Source organism: Phyllobates terribilis, unplaced genomic scaffold (assembly GCF_046119375.1).
Source record: "Phyllobates terribilis strain yellow unplaced genomic scaffold, ASM4611937v1 Scaffold_9__5_contigs__length_417890890, whole genome shotgun sequence".
Lineage (NCBI taxonomy): Eukaryota > Metazoa > Chordata > Amphibia > Anura > Dendrobatidae > Phyllobates > Phyllobates terribilis.
In genome coordinates this window covers 95,593,625-95,614,073 of record NW_027362769.1, presented here as the reverse complement: position 1 = coordinate 95,614,073, position 20,449 = coordinate 95,593,625, and the positions used below count along the sequence as shown (strand labels likewise).

The following is a 20,449-nucleotide window of genomic DNA, read 5'->3' as shown; positions in this document are numbered from 1 at the left end:
CGGGATCTCGTCGCCTTCGAGCTCCTCATCTCTGTCCTTCTTCGGCTCCGCCTGAGTGACCCGGGACAGGGCATCTGCATGTGTGTTCAGGGCCTTGGACCGATAGGCGATTTTATACTGGAATTTGGACATCCTTGCGACCCACCACTGTTCTAACGCGCCAAGTTTGGCGTTCTCCAAGTGGGCCAAAGGGTTGTTATCTGTCCGCACTTGCACTTCTGACCCCGACAAGTACTCAGCAAATTTCTCGGTCATGGCCTACACCAGTGCCAGTAGCTCCAGTTTAAACGAACTGTAGTTGTCCGGATTCTTCTCCATATATCGGAGTGACCTGCTGGCATACGCGATCACTCGCTCTTTCCCTCCTTGTACTTGAGCCAGCACTGCTCCAGGTCCATGCAAGCTTCCATCAGTGCACAACATGAAAGGCTGCGAAAAGTCAGTGTAGGCCAGAATTGGGGCATTTGTTAGCGCCATTTTCAATGCTCGGAATGCCTCTTCTTGTCGTGGGCCCCACTGAATGGGCTGCCGCTTGGCTCCCCCGGCCGTTCCTCTCAGCAATTCATTGAGCGGGATCGCAATCTTAGCGAAGTCTTTAATGAATCTGCGGTAGTATCCAGCAAGCCCCTGGAACGCCCTTAGTTCCCTTAGATTGGCGGGCGTGGGCCACTTCTGCACGGCAGCTACTTTCTCCGCAGTGGGGTGCACCCCTGCACTGGACATAGTGTGCCCCAGATATTCAATTTCTCGTTTGAAGAGACGACACTTACGAGGCTTAATTTTCAGGCCGTGACTTTGTAGCCGTTCTAACACTTGTTCCAATCGGCGGAGATGATCCTCAAACGTAGCGGAATAGATAATTATATCGTCCAGATATATTAAAGTGGCTTCAAAGTTGAGGTCCCCCAAGCATCTCTCCATCAGCCGTTGGAAGGTTCCTGGCACATTTGTTAGTCCGAACGGCATTCGATTGAACTCAAACAGGCCCATAGGGAGAACAAAAGCTGTCTTCGGACGATCCTTCTCAGCTACTGGGATCTGCCAATAGCCACTGGCCAGGTCGAGGGAGGAGAAGAATTTGGCGCTCCCTAGTGCAGATAGAGACTCTTCGATTCGGGGGAGTGGATAGGAGTCCCGTACTGTACAGGCATTCAGCTTTCAATAGTCTACGCAGAATCTCAGGGTACCATCCTTCTTTCGGACCAGCACGATCGGAGCCGCCCAGGGGCTCTGGCTTTCACGGATCACACCGTTCCGCATCATGTGGGCCAACAGCTCTTTCACCTCCTGGTACATTTGAGGCGGGATCTGCCGATATCTCTCTCGGATGGGAGCAGTATTTCCGGTGGGTATTTTTGTGCTGAATGTCCCGAGTGCACCCGAAATCATCTTCATTCTGTGCAAACACTCCCTGATATCGCTGTAGAAGTTGTTCGATCTGCCTTACTTGTCCAGCAGAAAACTCAGTCAGGTTAGCCTCCATTTCTTCCAGGAGGTGGCGTCCAGCCAACGGTTCTCTTCCATGCTCCTGGCTATTGAGGGACACCTCTAGGGTCCATGGATTTCCTTTCACAGGTGCCAGCCCTACGGCGTCAGCTCTAGAAAGGGCCTCTGGCATTATGTACACTCGCGCCACCTCTTGTCGGGGCAACAACTGTAAACTGGTGCCACTTAAATTGATGCAGCGCACGGGTACTCGACCGTGCCGCACAGTGGCCAGAGTTCGAGCAATCAGGAGTCCAGAGGGCGCTTCTTCTCCCTCCATTGGTTCAATTTGAATGTCCACGCCCTCTAAGGACACATGTGCCAGCACCGGCAAAGTGAGTACAGTCTGTCCCACCGGCAGTGTCATTGTGGATTCGGGCGGTATCAATACCTTACCAAGGTACTGAGAGGTAGTGGGCAACTTTTGAATCTGACTGACCCGCACGAGGTGCTGGAACACTCTCTTGTTAGCTGGGTCTCGAGTGGCGCGGGTCCAGTTGTTTTTGCTACAGCCCTCAGCCAGGAACTGTCCGACTTCTTTCAGCACATTCATGCCCAGGGTTACAATGGGCCCATCGCCTCCGGACCCTGTGGTCAGTACGATCCCTTTTCGACCGAGGTCCTTTCCACATGCCCGCACGGACATCCATACTACTCCCGCTACTGGGATAGGTAGTTGATTAGCCGCCACTAGTGTTGAGCGATACCTTCCGATATCAGGAAATATCGTATCGGATTGGATCGGACCGATACTCAAAAAGTATCGGATATCGCCGATTCCGATACCGGAAACCAATGCAAGTCAATGGGACAGAAATATCGGAATGAAAATAAACCCTTTCTTTCCTTGTAGGTTAATTCTACATGAAGTAAAACAACTAAGAATAATGTAGAATGTATTATGCGAAAAGCCGGCAATTCATCAGCGCATACACCGGTACCCGACAATTTACAACAGAAAGAATAGAGCTTCACACATAGATTAGATAGATAGAAACATGTCAGTCACATATATATGAAGTACAGTGACAGTGTTGGTTACTGTACTTGTCATTTAGTGCAAAGGATTTATTAAAAAAATTATTAGTGTTTTCATGCACCGTCTCTTTAAAAAAGCCGGCCGGCAATTCAGCATCTGTACCCGACAATTTAGAATAGAAGGAATAGAGAATCATACATAGATTAGATAGATAGAAACATGTCAGTCACATATATATGAAGTACAGTGACAGTGTTGCTTACTGTACTTGTCATTTAGTGTTAAAATAAATGATTTATTTAAAAAAAAATTGGCGTGGGGTTCCCCTTAATTTTAGTCTCTAGCGGAGGTTAAGCAGACAGCTGGGGCAGATGTTTGAAGCCTGGGAAGGGGGTAATACCCACGGAGCTTCCCAGGCTGCTAATATCAGCCCCCAGCGGAATACTTAGCCTTTACTAGCTATTAAAATGGGGGACCCCCCCAAAAAAATGACGTGGGGTTCCCCCTAATTTAATAGCTAGCAAAGGCTAGGCAGACAGCTGGGGGCTGATATTAATAGCCCAGGAAGGGTGCCATGAATATTGGCCCCCTCCCAGGCTATAAACACAAGCCGTCAGCCGCCCCAGAAATGGCGCATCCACAGGATGCGCCAATTCTGGCACTTAGCCTCGCTCTTCCCACTGCCCTGTAGCGGTGGCAGTGGGGTAATAGGGTTGGGGTTGATGTCAGCTTATAATACCAGCTGACATCAAGCCCAGGTTAGTAATGGAGAGGCGTCTATAAGACACCCCCATTACTAACCCCATAGTCAAAGTTAAAAAAAAAACCACAAACACCCAGAATAAACTCCTTTAATTGAAATAAACACACAATTCTTTATTGTTCTAAATTAAACCATACTTACCGTCACGCCCATTCCAGCTGAAGCCAACGATCTCCTGCAATAAAAGAAAAATAATAAAGCAACCTCATCCTTACCTTTCCATGGTTCCCACGATGGCTCCAGCTCTGCTACATCGAGATGACAGGCTGGACCGCAGGAGAAAGCTGCCATCCAGCCTGTCATCCCGCAGACACTGAGAAGCGCAGGCATGCTTGCGCTCCTCAGTGTCTCTCTGTGACGGCATCCAGATGAGCCGACAATGAACTCGGCTCACCTCATGCACGTCACTGACAGCGTGGGAGAATTCTCCTGCACTCAGCGCTTCAGCGTGAGAATTTTCCCACGCTGTCAGTGACGTGCATGAGGTGAGGTCATGTCCAATGAACTCAGCTCACCTCATGCACGTCACTGACAGCGTGGGAGAATTCTCACGCTGAAGCGCTGAGTGCAGGAGAATTTTCCCACGCTGTCAGTGACGTGCATGAGGTGAGCTGAGTTCATTGGACATGACCTCACCTCATGCACGTCACTGACAGCGTGGGAAAATTCTCCTGCACTCAGCGCTTCAGCGTGAGAATTTTCCCACGCTGTCAGTGACGTGCATGAGGTGAGCTGAGTTCATTGGACATGAACTCGGCTCATCTGGATGACGTCACAGAGAGACACTGAGGAGCGCAAGCATGCCTGCGCTTCTCAGTGTCTGCGGGATGACAGGCTGGATGGCAGCGTTCTGCTGCGGTCCAGCCTGTCATCTCGATGTAGCAGAGCTGAAGCTGTCGTGGGATCCATGGGAAGGTAAGGATGAGGTTGGTTTATTATTTTTCTTTTATTGCAGGAGATCGTTGGCTTCAGCTGGAATGGGCGTGATGGTAAGTATAGTTTAATTTAGAACAATAAAGAATTGTGTGTTTATTTCAATTAAAGGACTTTATTCTGGTTGTTGTGTTTTTTTTAAATACTTTACTAGAAATTCATGGTGGTCATGTCTAATATTGGCGTGACCCCATGAATTTCGGGCTTAGGGCCAGCTGATAATGCCAAGCTGGCCTTAACCCCTTTATTACCCAGTGAGCCACCGCACCAGGGCCCTGGATGAGTTGGGTACAGCGCCAGAAGATGGCGCTTCTATGAACGCGCCATTTTCCGGGGCGGCTGCGGACTGCAATTTGCAGCGGGTGGGGCCCAGAAAGCTTGGGCCTCCCTGCGCTGTGGATTCCAGCCCCCAGCTGCCTAGTTGTACCTGGCTGGACACAAAAATAGGGCGAAGCTCCACGTATTTTTTTTTTAAATTATTTCATGAAATTCATGAAATAATTAAGAAAAAAAGGGCTTCCCTATATTGTTGTGTCCGGCCAGGTACAAATAGGCAGCTGGTGGTTGGGGGCAGTCCGTTCCTGCCTGCTGTACCTGACTGGACACTAATATAGTGCGAAGCCCCACGTCAATTTTTTTTTAATTATTTCATGAATTCCCTGAAATAATTAAAAAAAAATTGACGTGGGGCTTCGCACTATATTTGTGTCCAGCCAGGTACAGCAGGCAGGAACGGGCTGCCCCCAACCACCAGCTGCCTATTTGTACCTGGCCGGACACAACAATATCGGGAAGCCCTTTTTTAAAAAAAATATTTCATGAAATAATTTAAAAAAAAAATAAGTGGGGCTTCTCCCTATTTTTGTGTCCAGCCAGGTACAACTAGGCAGCTGGGGGATGGAATCTGCAGCGCAGGGAGACCCAAGCTTTCTGGGCCTCCCCCCCACTGCAAATTGCAGTCCGCAGCCACCCCAGAAAATGGCGCGTTCATAGAAGCTGGATGCTGTACCTGGCTGGCATACAAAAATATGGCAAAGCCCACGTCAAAATTTTTGGGAAAAATTAATTAAAAAATAAATAATAATTTAGGGACTGCATCATTATTAACTCCTCAAATGTCATTTAGTGTTAAAATAAAGGATTTATTTAAAAAAAAAATTGGCGTGGGATGCCCCATAATTTTAGTCTCTAGCGGAGGTTAAGCAGACGGCTGGGGCAGATGTTTGAAGCCTGGGAAGGGGGTAATACCCACAGAGCTTCCCAGACTACTAATATCAGCCCCCAGCTGAATACCAAGCCTTTACTAGCTATTAAAATGGGGGACCCCCCCAAAAAAATGACGTGGGGTCCCCCCTATTTTAATAGCTAGCAAAGGCTAGGCAGACAGCTGGGGGCTGATATTAATAGCCCAGGAAGGGTGCCATGAATATTGGCCCCCTCCCAGGCTAGAAACACCAGCCGTCAGCCGCCCCAGAAATGGCGCATCCATAGGATGCGCCAATTCTGGCACTTAGCCTCGCTCTTCCACGCTGCCCTGGTGCGGTGGAAGGGGGTAATGGGGCTGTTTAACAAAGTGTTAAAAAGAAAACACACACTACACCCAGAAAAAAATAATTTATTTGAAATAAAACACACCATTTTATTTAATTCTTAGTTTACTAAAAAAAAAGTTACCTGTCCACGTTCCTGCGCTGATCTCCCATGCACAGCTGTCACATCTGGAGATGGTGACAGCTGTGCATGGCTGCTGTAAGCTCACACTGCCGGGAACACGTCCGCTCCCGGCAGCGGGAGCCACTGACTGAGGTCACTGGAGTGCATTCAGTCAGCGCTGCTCCGGAGACCTCCTTTACGGCACTGCTGTACCGTGGGAATTTCTCACGATACAGCAGGGCCGTAAAGGAGCTGACCGGAGCAGCGCTGCCTGAACTCCGGCGAACCCGCTTATGCAATGACGGGGCTGCTTTACGGCCCCATCATTCTAGCGGCGGCAGCGGTTCAGAGCGGTCACATTCTATGTGGCTGCTCTGAACTGGAGATCATCGTGGGACACTCTTGGACTGCTACGGAGGGGTAAGGATAAGGTTGTGGTTTATTATTTTATATTTTATTACAGGAGATCGATGGCTTCGGGGAATTAGGTGTCTAGGTGAGTATAGGTGTAGTTTTTTATTTTTTACTTTATTTTAGGTGGCGATCGGCGGGGACAGGTAATGTATGAACTAATTTATTGTAGGTAACCACTGGCCACCAATGACATGTATTTAAAATTTATTGGGGACACAGTAGGGCAATTTAAATAGCAGGATCAGGCTGATGGGAACTACTGCTCCCATCGAGCTGATCCTGCTGGCACGAGTAGACGGGGGACAGACATAGGCCGATGGGAGTAGTAGTGTCACATCGGCCTATGTCTGCCTGCACGCACACACACCCAGACATCGCACAGACACCGCACACACCCGCAGACATCGCACAGACAGCGCACACACTCGCAGACATCGCACAGACACCGCACACACCCGCAGACACCGCACACACCCGCAGACACCGCACAGACACCCCACACACCGCGCACACCCGCACAGACACCCACACACACCAATCATGACCGGTCCGGGAGGTGAGGCTGACCTGTGCGGCCGTGGGAAAGTTCATGTGAGTTCATGCAATGCAGTCAAGCATGAACTCACATGAACCCTCTGAGGGCACCGCGGCGACTTCAAATGAACAGCTGATCGGCATCACCTGATACCTCAGCTGTTCATTTGAAATAACCGGCGGGAAAGCGCAGCACAGAACGGGAAAGCCGGCGGTGAAGTCTTTTCACTGCCGGCTTCCCCGCCCGGGTTCTTCGCTCCCCGCTCCTTGGTGCTGCGCTCCCCGCCCGGTCCTAACTTACGATCGGGATGGGAGGTGGCGAGGGGAGCGGAGGCTGCGGGGTGGGAGGCTGCGGGGAAGCAGTATGGGGCTGTGTGATTGTTTAAAAGCCGGCGGCTTTTTACCGCGCGCCGACTTTTAAACAATCAGGAGAATTCTCCCACGCTGGGATGGCATTCTGATGACAGGCTGGATCTCAGCTAAGCGCTGCCATCCAGCTTGTCATCCTTCAGAGACACTGCAGAGCGCAGGCATTATGGGAACTTCCGATTCCGGTATTCGATATTGTAAAAGTATCGGAATTAAGTATCGGAATTCCGATACCGCGAATATCGGCCGATACCCGATATTTCAGTATCGGAATGCTCAACACTAGCCGCCACCAGTTTGACAGTGGGTTCCCGGCAAGAACGAGCGACTTCAGGAAAGTGACTTTGAAAGTACGTCTCAGGCATAGTGGTCACTTGAGACCCGGTGTCCATCAAACAGCGGATCCGCTGTCCATTGAATTCAGCCCAGATAATGAGTCTCTTGGAGACAATGTCTTCAGAGCTCCCTCTTCTACTCTCTGAAGCTCGAGACCCCACGGTATGCTCCACAACCGTGGGGCATTTTAGTTTAACGGCTTAACGGCTGTCCCCTCCTCCTCCTTTCTCGGTTGGGACAGTCTTTGGAGATATGCCCCCTACCTCCGCAGGTCCAGCACTCCGGTCCTCGTTCTGCCGATAGATCGGGTACATGTCGTGCTGGGGCCGGAGAGGAACGTCTTTCTCGTTCTGGTCTCCGTCCTAGTTGAGCAGTACGGTCCGTCGGCAAGGGGGCAGTAGGAGTCTTCCTGATAGCATTCAGCTCACCCCGAATGTCTCGAATTTCCTGACGTATTTCCCGTACCCAATCAGGCTCTTGGTTGGTGAATCCAGGAGCAATTGCCTTATGACTTCTAACTGTGGCTTTGAGAACAGGAACTTCCCTCTCCAGGACTCTAGCTTCAGCCCCTACCTCCAGGAAGCCCATATCAGGGCTCAATCGCAGCCGCTCCTTCAGGATCTGCCTCAGGGAAGGGTCTTTCAAGCCAGCAATCAGTTGGTCACGCAACATCTCATCCAATGGTCCCAGTCCTCGGTTCCCATCTCGAGTTTTCTTACTGATATGGGCCGTCACTTCCTGTAATGCATTAACATACTGATTTACTGTCTCATTTTCCCCTTGGACCCGCTGAAACAACCGTAAGCGCAAGTGTCCCAAATCTGTAGTGTCACTGTGCATGTCCTCTCGAATTTTTATCACTTTATCCACGGTGTCACGGTTCCCAGGTGGGCGGTACATCACAGTCTGTCGGGCCTCTCCATCAAGGGTTAGGAGGGCCAGCTCCGCCTGGGCTAGAGGGTCAAGGGGATACATACGTAGCATACTTCTCAGTCTTTCTGCCCAGTCCCACAGTGACATGCCATCTCCTGTAAACTTGGGAAGATGGCTGAGCATAGCCCCCAGGGGTATATGGCTCCAGCCGGACCCAGCCACAGACTGATCCGCCATCTCTGCGTCTGAATGTTGCATCCTGCCGACTACGCCAAATGTAATGCAGGTGCCAGAATGCAACGCACAGAGACACAAGGCAGGGACAGTCAGAGATGATTGTAAACAGTTTTTATACAACAGGTATACTGAAACAAGGGATTAGCAACAAGGGTAATGAACAGTGGTTTGAAATATCAGAAAAATATGAAATTTCTCAAAGTAAGGCGCAGTCTCTTAAAGTAAGGCGCAGTCTCTTAAAGTAAGGTGATGTCCTCAATCATGGGAGACACCACGCAAGTTCTTTAACTGTGCATTTGGCCCTAGCGGGGGTCACCGGTTATTCCTGCTAGGCCGTGAGTCTCTTCCGGACAAATTCAATTAGATCACGTTGTGCTACTTTAGACCCAACTGTTCCCCTCCCAACCCCTCCCAACCTGAGTACATAAACCCAATTGTCCCAGTTACCGTGGGTGAACAGTGGAAGTGACGGCCCTGCTCACGTATGCAGCTCCTCTGCTTCCGCTGGCGTGACTTTCCTGGGGCAACCGTCTCTCAACTCCTCTCTGATTGGCCGTTGGAGGCAGTCTCTCGAGCCTTGGATAGGGGGGTCCAGGCCTCGTCTGTCGGCGGGCGACGTCGGGTTCCGCGAACTCACTCAGCACCGCGATCAGGTTCCTAGTCCCCTCAGCAGGCACAACCCGGCTGGAGCACCTCTCAGACCTCTGGATTTGGCCTGTCACGCTGGGTTTCTCAGGACGCAGGGAGCACGTCTGCTCCTTTCTGCTGATTGGTGCCAAAAACCCCTCAGGTTTGGCGCGCTGGCCTCTTATCTCCTGGAACTCCTTCCTGGAAGTCACCTGATCGGGTCCAGCGTCTGAACCTGCCCTCCCTGCAACTTCCCTTGCATATTTTGGTTCTGCTTGACTGTATCTGGCCAGTAGATGGCAGTCTCGCTCCATCCTTGAAACGTCATGTTGAAGTCCTTTTACAAGCTTTCTTGCCTGTTCTACACAGGGACATGGTCTGATCATACCACACCTCCTGGGCAGGGGGGGAAGCAAAAGAGAGGATACAGACAGGACAGCAGGGGATCACATATGATTCTTTAAAGTAAAACATTATTTAAAACCAGGCAGTGAAATGCTTTACCTCACAAAAAGAATCAGCTGTGATCCCCGGCTGTAATATCTGTATACTCTTTTCCTTCCCCCCCTGCCCAGGAGCTGTGGTATGATCAGACCATGTCCCTGCATGGTCAGACACAGCCATTACACAGTACAGAGCAGGGGCACATTTATAAGATTATCTCAGCACAGGGACATTTTATTTAAACACATCCAATTATTTCAAGATCTATTGATTAAAATGAACTTTTGTTTGTGGGAAAACCCTTTTAAAGACGTGCACATACCCTTACAATTTCCAAAATGTATTCTTAGTGTTTCCCTACTGAAATCGTTAAACCATTTTACCTTTAAAAAAAGAAAAGACAATAAAGGAATATAATGATTGAATATAATGATGATTAAAAAGCTGGGTCTTTTTTGCAATCTTTGCAGAGTGCAATTATTTATCTTTATCTGCTACAAATCATCTATAGAGAACAATGGAACAAAAAAAACCACTGATTCTGCTCCACAAATACCGAAAACTATATGGTTCTATACATTATGCATCTAAACATAAATCGTAAAGCGTGTTATATTGGTTTATAAACTGTCTGCCATCAGACTGCACATGATTCTCTTATTAGATATTTTTCAATTTAGGAAAATAAATTGCTTAGACATGAAGCAAAGATGATGAATCCAACCGAAAATTGCAAGACAGAAATAAAGAATGTCCTTGCATGAGAAAGCACTTTCTGTACAACAATTAAGTTAATTAACCAGATGACATGAATATTCATAAGGCTGTTAATGTCTCCCACACCACAGAGATAAATGTGATGTAATGAGTTGCCATTCAAGCATGTCTACAATTCTCCTGAAACGCGAACCAACACTTCTGGATTTATTTCAATATTTTTATAGAAATCTTTTAACATCTTTAAATTAGTTATGTTGAAAATGGCAATATACCCAGATACATATGCAAGAGATACAGACAGATAAATAGATATACAGGTGGAAAGATAGATAGAATAGATAGACAGACACAGACAGACACAGACAGACAGACAGACAGACAGACAGACAGACAGACAGACAGACAGACAGACAGACAGACAGACAGACAGACAGATAGATAGATAGATAGATAGATAGATAGATAGATAGATAGATAGATAGATAGTTTTTGCTGCCTTACTCTTATTTAGCCCATTTGGCTACTTATCAATGGATTCCACAGCAACAAATACCAATGGAAACAGCTAGTAGATCGTCTCCAGGCTTCGCCATATGTTCATGCATTACTAATAAGTGACAGCCACAGACTTGCATAGCCTTGTAAATGCGATTTATTTACTTCTATTTTTCTAATAAAGAATTAAATCATTATCTTTTATTAGAAAGAAATGTTCACACATACAGGATATCTGTTTTACTTATGTTGAGTCAACATTTTCTGCAGTGATGTACAGAGACTACAATCACTGATATCAGTCCCTGTACTCACTGGATATCACGATCTATCACGCCAGGGACAATGACCTTAGCAGTATCTCATTGGACCGTGGAAGGAATATGCAAGATCTGATGGAAATCAATGAAAACACACAAAAAAAAACATACAGACGCACTGCTGCAATGAAACGGTGCTAAACTCAGAGCTACAGTAATTTGTATATAACACAGAGCAGATCGTTATTAACAATGAAGGGGAATTTCTTTCGATGAAATATTTCTTCAGAAGGGATGAGCGAATCAATTTAATGCAAATCAAATAGAGTGAAATTTGCAGGTCCTGGTGAATGTGAACAATTTGTGATTCAGTTACTTAGTGCAAATTACCAAAAAAGATACCCGCTGACAGTTCCGCATTATAGAAGATTGCATCAGCCTCAGAAAGCTGACATGTCCTCAGGCGAGACCGTGAGGGCTTCCCCATGATGCCTTCCAGTTATTACATCACATAGTATAGCACAACCAATCAGAACAGACTACCATCATCAGTATAATAGCCTAAGGCCATGGCCCCACTTTCAGTATTTGGTCAGTATTAGGTCAGTATTTTTTCTCAGGAGTGGGAGCCAAAACCAGATGAGGAACAATCAGAGAAAAGGTATAATAGAAACAAGTCACCAATTCTGCATTTATCACCCACTCCTGGTTTTGTCTCCCACTCCTGAGAAAAAATACTGACCAAATACTGATAGTGGGGCCGTGGCCTAAAAGGGATAATTTTTAAGCCTAATTTTTGGACTTTTTTAATTTAAAAAACATGAAAAGTCTGCCAGTGCATTGTGTCATTAAATGAACAGTTGGTTACCACTATTTACAACTCGTTTGTATGATGAGGTCACTTGGACATCACCAAGGCTGTGGTTGTGAGATCTTGAAAGGGTTGGATACAGTCCTTGGAGACCTCAGAGTCTTACACGCATCTTTTCAGGGTGATTGGAGGCTTTGCAGCATTGTAATTTGCATGGAATCAATTTGCTGAGAATTAAACTTTTTGGAAAAATTCACCTAAGCTGGTGAATTTGAATTCCAAAAACACTACTAATCTGTCAAGCTTCAGGGGAATACTCTTTTACAAAATGGCAAAGAGCCTAATAACATTAGCAGCTTTGATCATTGCCAGTCTGCCCACTGTAAATGGCCGTAAATGCTAACTCAATCGAGTCCGGGCTGCAGCAGTGACCTTCTAGTTACTGACCAGGCAAGCACCTGAATGAGAGCTGTGGTGGAGTGCTGAATATTAGGGCAAAATCAGATGGTGTTATAAATTGGATCGAGATCGGTATGCAGTGGTCGGACTGGCTGCCGGGTCTCTTGATTCGTGCATGACAGCTGCATAGAAATACATGAGGCTGTCACGCTCGGGTTGGGAGAGTCGTGGCCAGTTCAAGCACTACGTTCCGATTTCAGTCTGATTTATACTGCCTCTGACTGCGCCCTTAGTTTGGGGCTAAACAGAGACGTGTCACATGACATTTATATCAAAGTGTCGCATATCGACGTCACATCTATTGATTTCCTATAGTACTGTACTGTAATCTCTTACCTTCCTCAACTGCAAAAGAGCCACAAATATTTCCAAATGTGTTGACTTTTCTGTCGCCGGTTGCGACTCACTTGCTATAGACGTCAATGCAAGTCATGTCGCATGTGACTGCTTTTGTGTTTATGAGTGACTTGTCTGCAATTTGGCTGTCCCTTTCTACAGCAACCTTGTAGCTGTAAAATAGTCGCACGGCATCAAGGTGCATAAATTCTGGTCACTCGGCTTGTCTGAGATTTTCTGCCATGTTACGTATGATGCATGTGAAATCCCAGCCTAAATTTTACAGAATACTGTTTTAACCAGTCTGAGATCTTTAGAACAATATTTTTGCCTCTCGACAGCCCCTAACCGGCACCATATTCTTCCTTCCACTTCCTGTGACTCCCACCAGCTTCCTGGCTTCTTTTTCTGGTGGGGGACTGTCATGTAAGGTGTGGGAAAGACTTCATGCAACACAAAGGGAAGAGGGAAAGGGATCCCAGACTCCAGGGAAAAGGGGAAATGGAGACCTCCTAGGTTGATCTAGCGTCACTCTGTCTCCCCTAACGTCCCTGTATTGGCTCTTCATCAATCGCCACACGCGTGTCTCACCCTGACATATGACTAAGGCTAGGGAAGGGAGGAGATGATCACTAGTCGATCTCCACTGAACAATATAGACAACAGGGGTAGACAAACAGGGGGAAATTGCTTAGCTTTAGATGAACTCCAGACAAATGCGCACACGTCCTTAAGCTCCAGAGAGGATGAAGTGCTGCTCTTGCTAAAGCTTTCACAGGTAGTAATGAATATCGCTGTCACCTCCCTCTGAAAAACATCAGGTATTTATACACCCAGGAAGGGTGTTAATTATCCAGAGAAAGGTAGCCGCTGGGTCCTAGAGACAGCCTCTAAGAAGATGTCTGTAATGCCAAACGTAGAGATCTCCGGCAACCAACTGCAGGGCGACTGTCTGTCACCTCTGACACACCCGTGACAGGGACACCACATTTCATTTGAATGGGAAGGGATTGTCTCTTCGGGCTCAGATGGAATGTGAAGGCTGCAGCTGCTCAGGGCCATTGATCACCTGCAGTGGTCAGCTGGAAGAACAAGCAAGGAGACTAGTGGGGGACACAAGCAGCGGTGCTGTGGAATGTCACCAGTCTGGTAGGTGAGAATATGTGTTTTTGTTTTTACACTCACATGGTGCCCTTCATAGTATAAAAAAGTACCAGCCAACAAATAAAATATTGAGCAATAGTCATTAATGGGACACCTGTCGGGTATGGGTCCTCAAACTGATTAAATTGGTGGGTAAGGTTGGAAAAGACAAGTTTAAACACACCTTCCTGGCATCAAATTGATTTTCCATCACTGAGAAAATCCACTTTGTATATTTATGTAAATGAGGCTGCAAGTGCACCAAAAGCGGGCCAAATGCACTAGCTGGAAACTAACCCACCCCCTTGGTGAACTTGCAGTCTGATTTACATTCAAAATGTATGTTTTCAGTGACAGAATATCCATTTGCAGTTGGAAAGGAATAACTGAACATGTTTTTTTACTACTCTACCCAATAATGCAATTAGTTTGATGACCTAAAGCCCATGACAGGTTTCCCTTAGGAGTAAAAAAGACCTAAATCCATCAGCCATATTAATGGTTAGGAAAAGGAGCACCACTTATCCCCAAATTTTATTGGTGTTGAATCCACCAATAGCTATGAAACAAAATGTCATATTATATAGGAGGGCATAAATATTTTGTTTGGGGGAACACCCTTACCTGCTGGTATGATACCAAGTGGCAGGGGGGCTCTGACAGGAGAAATGCTGCCATTTATAGTCTTCCCAGCATCCATCTGGGCTCTAAGCAGAAGTCCATGGACAACTTCACTGACCGACCCATCACCTCCGACACAAACTATCCTGTAGAAGAAGAGAAAAATACAATTATTTTCTTGTAACACTTTAATGGCTGCAGTTTATATTATATACCCGAGAAACCTAAATTATTAACACATATTCTGCATTTTGTATATTATATGTACGGTGAAACTAATTGGTAAAAAAGAGCCAGAAGTAAAGAGCAGGTCAATCCTGTCATCTTTTTACTCCATTGTATTTCCGAGTAATCTACACGCTACTTTGTAATCTATCATAATAATATTCTGCCGCTTTTCAGTGAAGTATGGAGGCACTGGGAAGCCATAAACATTTTACATAAATACAGTCATAATTTAAGATGCTGTTAATTACTATTAATATGCAAGGGAAGTAATTAACAGCATGCATTTGTAAGGACAATTTATTTAATTTGCTTCTTTACTACGGTGTTATTTATACTTTATGTGATTATTTAGGCAGTGCAAATGACTTCGTAAAAGCCATGCTTTAGGAAAACTCACACTTTTGTTATTTCCCTGCTCCCCAGCTATAGTCTTCATTGAATATCTTGGGTTTGCTGACTTCATAACAGAGGAGAACCAATATGGCATTTGTAAGTGTAGGGTCTTGTAATGAAGCAAATAGTGACACACTCAAAATTCCCCGCCCTATGATGTCTTTCATTGCCTATTATTTTTTCTCCCTTCATATTTGCCAGGACAGAAGCAAACTGGTCCATAAGGAGGATAGAACATAGCAAAACCACACTTAAAAGTGTCTGGGCCCTGGTGTTTAGGGACGTCCCCAATTGCTATGTAGGCAGGGCTTAGTTGTCCAAAATTTTGTTTTAAATGTTGGTAAGTATGCATATTATATCGTTTATATCTGATGCAATCTGTATGTTATATTTTTATGGATCAGCTGTGTCCTCATTTTCTACATAGTTCTACATAAGTCCATCAAGTTCAACCTACAGTATAATCTAACATATTGATCCAGAGGAAGGCAAAGCTAATTGGCCCATATTAGGGGGAAAATTCCTTTCCAATTCTACATATGGAATTATGATTAAATCCTCTTTCCACTATATTACTGCATGCCATGCCATCATGTCTCATGTTGTGATGTCATGATGTGCAGCACATTAGACCTAGTCAACGCCTCCAGCATAGAGTGAAGTAGGCCAAATAGGATGCGCGTGACAGGGAATGGAGAAAAGAAAAGCTTGCTACATGTATCAGAGGCCGCAGATTTAAAAAGGCATATGCTTAGGGGTGACATACGCATAGGCATACGCATAGACGTATGCCACCTAGTCTGGCAGATTCCAGAGGAATCCGGCCTTCACCCTTTAACCCCTGTATAGGGATGTGGTCTTACAATGGGGTCCACTGGATTACTTTCACGGAAGAGCTGCTGTCCGGAGGAGTGAACCAGAGGTAAGAGAAAGGTCTGGTAGCCAGGTCAAAATCAGTGTTGGTGTAGGGACAGATAAAAATGAGATGAGGTCAAAATCAGGAATGTCCAGTGAGAGTATAGCAAGGCACACAAGTTTACAGAAGCAAGTCAGATGATAACCGGCAGTGGGCAGAAGGATTTCAAGAGCTAAAATAGCTTGTTAACTCTATATCTGAGAGAGGAAACAGATCTAGAACTGTTGCCCCCCATTGCCCTCAACAAGAGCACGGTGCCGCCTGACAACAGGGGAAGAGACAAGAAGGGCAGGTACCAATACAGATGTCACAGAGATACGGAGAAGCAGATGGAAGGATTCAGGGACAGCGGACAGCGGGGCAGGTGAGTGGTGGGACAGCGGGGCAGGTGAGTGATGGGACAGCGGGGCAGGTGAGTGGTGGGACAGCTGTATACTGCAATGTGAAAATCCCTTCAGATGACTTGTAGGATCCTGGAACTTAGAAAGTTATCCACATAAGATCTAGTCACTATTTTTTGGCAGAAATTTTCCCAGGCAGCTTGGCAGATTAGGATTCAGTAGCAACAAGCAATAACCTGTTCAGCTATGTGACCTATGATGTTACTGTTATTGAGGGAACATTGTGAGCTTTGTCCAGTGAGAGGTGGGTCATTGGATGATTTTTATTTATATGACCCACTTGATGGTGTATAAATGAAAGGTGTTGCTAAATACCTGGACAATACCTTTTAAATGAAGTAGTACTGCTTGTTAAATAAAAAGCAAAGTGGCCGCTGATTGGCTGCAGGGCTCACATGGCATAACGGTGCCACGCATTTCCCAACAGACCCGGTGCTGACATCTTTGGAATGGTGTGGAAAGTGAGTATATATTATTTTTTTATTTTACAAGGGGGACTACTTCATTTAAAAAAAGGAGCTGTCCAGGTTGTGGATAACCCCTTTATCGTGTCTGGGATAGTAGAGATGTCATCACTGCTATGTTAAGTACCCCTGCTATGTTCCCCATTGTTTCAATTATTTATAGATTATTACAAATTTAATAATTAAATAAAGAATTCCATAGCCCACTACCAATTAAAATGCTTAACAATTGTGTCTATATGTTTAATTTTATTTAAGAGGTGTGACAGAGTCACTGGGCTGATATACGAGGGGAGGTATGTGTCACTCAGGATGCTTTCCTTTGTGAACTGAAACCTACTGAATTTCTGCCAGCATGTTATATGCTGGGAGTTAACTCTCTTAAAAGGGTGTGGTTTTATGGGAACGGCAAGGAAGGTGGGAGGCCATTCCCCTACGTCCTCTCAGGGTGTGGCTGAGCAGGGTTAAATGCTCAGTCAGCTTTGTTTCTCTGGAGTGTGTGGTCTGGAGAGTGAAGTCGCCAGGCTGTGTTCGAGTGAAACCAGAGAGTAACACCGGAGGACTGGAGTTGCTGCAGACTTCCCTGTGTTCCTGTGCTACCTGCAGCGGGCAGAGCCTTGCTTACTATTGGACCTTATCTTTGTTTTTCCCGTTACCCCCGAGAAGGTCTGTTTATTTTTATGGGACACAGCTGGAGTTTATGCCGTAGAATAAACCAGCAGGAAGTTAACCAAAACCATGTGTCCTGTGTCTGCCTCTGGAGAGCCGAGCAAGTCGCTTTACCAAAGTTGGTGTGAGAGTTCTGGCAAAAATCCAGGAACACGTGTACCTGCTACAGAGGACGGTGGATGTCCTGGGTGAAGGCCGTCAGCCAGCCAGAGATGTCCGGCAACATGGAGGAGCTTATTAAACATTTAGTCCAGAGCCAGCAGCAGCAACATCAGCAGCACCTGCAACATTTGCAGCAACACCAGGAGCTACAGCAGCAGCAGATCCTGCAGAAGCAGCAAGCTCAACAGGAGACGACCAAACTGATCCAGTTGCAGCAAAAGGCACAGCATCAGCACCAGCAGGAGCAGCAACATCAGATACAGCTTCTGGAAAATGCCATCCAGGGCAGAGCAACCGCCCCACCCCCAGGGCCGACATATGACTCACATGTCAGGAAGGCGGTAATACGGGTCATGCAGAAGATGACCCCGGGGGATGATGTAGAAGCTTTTCTCACAGTCTTTGAGAGGGTGGCTAATTGGGAGAGACTTCCACCAGAACAGTGGGCAGAGGTTCTGGCGCCATATTTGTCGGGTGAACCTCAAAAGGCATATTATGACTTGGCACTGCAGGATGCCAAGGAATATGCCAAGCTAAAGACAGAGATCTTAGCACGCCTGGGAGTGAATATGACGGTGAGAGCTCAACGAGTCCACCACTGGCCATACGACAGTGACAAACCCCCTCGCTCACAGATGTTTGACCTACTGCATCTCGTTCAGAAGTGGTTGCAGCCAGAGTCCTCAACTCTGGCCCAGATGGTTGAGCGGATGGTGATTGATAGATTCATGCACTCCCTTCCCAAATCGGTACAGACTTGGGTTGCTCAGGGCGATCCCTAGAACGCAGATGACTTCATTGGCCTGAGATTGAATAGAGAGGTAACAGGTGGTTGAGAAATCCTTTGGGAAACCGGATATAATCACTGCCCTATACTGGGATACCCAAAAGGGGGCGGGTTCACCACGGAAGGGGTTTAGAGCCACCACTGGGGGGTGTCCCACTTCCATTGAAGGTGCCGCAAGGACTGTTGTTAAGGATATAGTCTGTTGGCAGTGTCACAGCCCTGGACACGTAACCGCCCAGTGTCATATGTCCCCTGAACCCATGGACTGTAGCTTAGGCAGACGAGGTTCCTATTATGTGCATCCAGCCTGCAGTGTGGACTGTCGACCTGGCGAGGGGCCACAGGCATGTGCCATGTCCATAAATGGAGTAAAGGTGCTTGGGCTGTTAGACTCTGTAAGTCTGGTGACTTTAATCAGAGCTACCCTTCCCTATCAGTTGGTCCCTTCCAAAACTGTGGGCGTTCGGTGCATCCATGGGGACGCCAAGGACTACCCCGTAGCCACAGTGACAGTGGGAACAATCTGTGGTGCCCAGTCCCACGAGGTAAGGGTGGTTAAGGACCTGATGCATCCCGTCATACTGGGCCGGGATTTTTCTTTGTTTTGGGACTTGTGGGGAAGGGAACTGGACTAAGTAGCTTGAGCAAAAGCCAGGTCCCTGGAGAAGAATCCCTGATGAAGTCTCAAGTGGATGAGTTCCCTCTGTGCGTCCTTGTCGTCGATGAAGGCGAGACGGTGACCGAGGAGGCCGACCTCCCTGAGTTAGATTTGTCCGGAGAGAACTTTGGGGCTGCTCAAATTTCGTATCTGACCTTAAAGGGGGCGTTTGACCAGTTTACTGTGTGTAATGGGGTTGCCCAAGAGACAGGTGCCAACACCAGGTTCCCCCACTTTGCAGTTCAGGGGGAGTTATTATATCAGGTGGCCAAACTAAGGGGCGGTGAGATAGTGGAACAGCTGCTAGTCCAGGGGCCATACAGACGGAGGGCGCTAGATATGGTCCATTCACATGTTTTGGGGGGACACCTAGGAGTCAAGAAAACTCAGGAGAGGATATTAATAAGGATTTATTAGCCAGGATGTTACTGAGAAATTCTGAACTATTGTAGGTCCTGTCCCACCTGCCAAATAGCTGCTCCCTCCTCCCACTTCTGTAGTCCTCTAGTTCCACTACCAGTGATAGAGGTCCCCTTTGAGCGGATTGCTATGGACCTAGTAGGGCCCTTAGTCAAATCAGCCTGAGGCCACCAATACATTCTAGTAATCATGGACTATGCGACCTGGTATCCAGAAGCGGCACCGCTAAGGAACTCTTCGAGCAAATGCATAGCCAGGGAACTGGTTCATATATTTGCCAGGACCAGGCTGCCGAAGGAAATCCTAACGGATCAAGGGTCTCCGTTCATGAGCAAGGTAATGAAGGAGCTGTGCAAGGTCCTCCAGATTACCCATCTGTTTACCATCCGCAGATAGACGGCTTAGTAGAGCGCTTTAATAAGACCCTGAAAGCGATGCTCAAGAAAGTCGTAGAGAAGGATGAACGTAACTGGGACTACCTGCTGCCATTCCTGCTCTTCTCGGTAAGGGAGGTTCCGCAAGGCTCTACCGGCTTTTCTCCATTTGAGCTTCGGTATGGACAACATCCGCGAGGGCTCCTGGACATCACTAAGGAAACCTGGGAAGCCGAGGTTATGCCACACCGACATTGAACATGTCGCCCAGATGCAGGAAAGATTAGTGAGAGTGATGCCGATCGTGAAAGCACATCTCCTCCAGGGTCAGGAAGCCCAGGCAACGGTCTATAATCAATCCCCGGGGACCGTGTTTTGGTTTTAATCCTTACAGTCGAGAGCAAGTTCCTGGCCAAATGGCAAGGTCCGTATGAGGTGGAGGAGAAACTCAGCGAGGTTAATTATAAAGTCCACCAGCCTGGCCG

General features: G+C 47.0%; 1 protein-coding gene across 1 annotated transcript in view; it reads right to left on the bottom strand.

The window, feature by feature from the left end:
• The window catches only part of CERKL (CERK like autophagy regulator), a 162,560-nt gene that overhangs the window by 54,456 nt on the left and 87,655 nt on the right, over nucleotides 1-20,449 (bottom strand). The window contains exon 5 of the mRNA XM_073646798.1: nucleotides 14,496-14,638. Within this exon, the coding sequence (XP_073502899.1) occupies nucleotides 14,496-14,638 (143 nt within the window). The remainder of the gene's footprint in view (nucleotides 1-14,495; nucleotides 14,639-20,449) is intronic.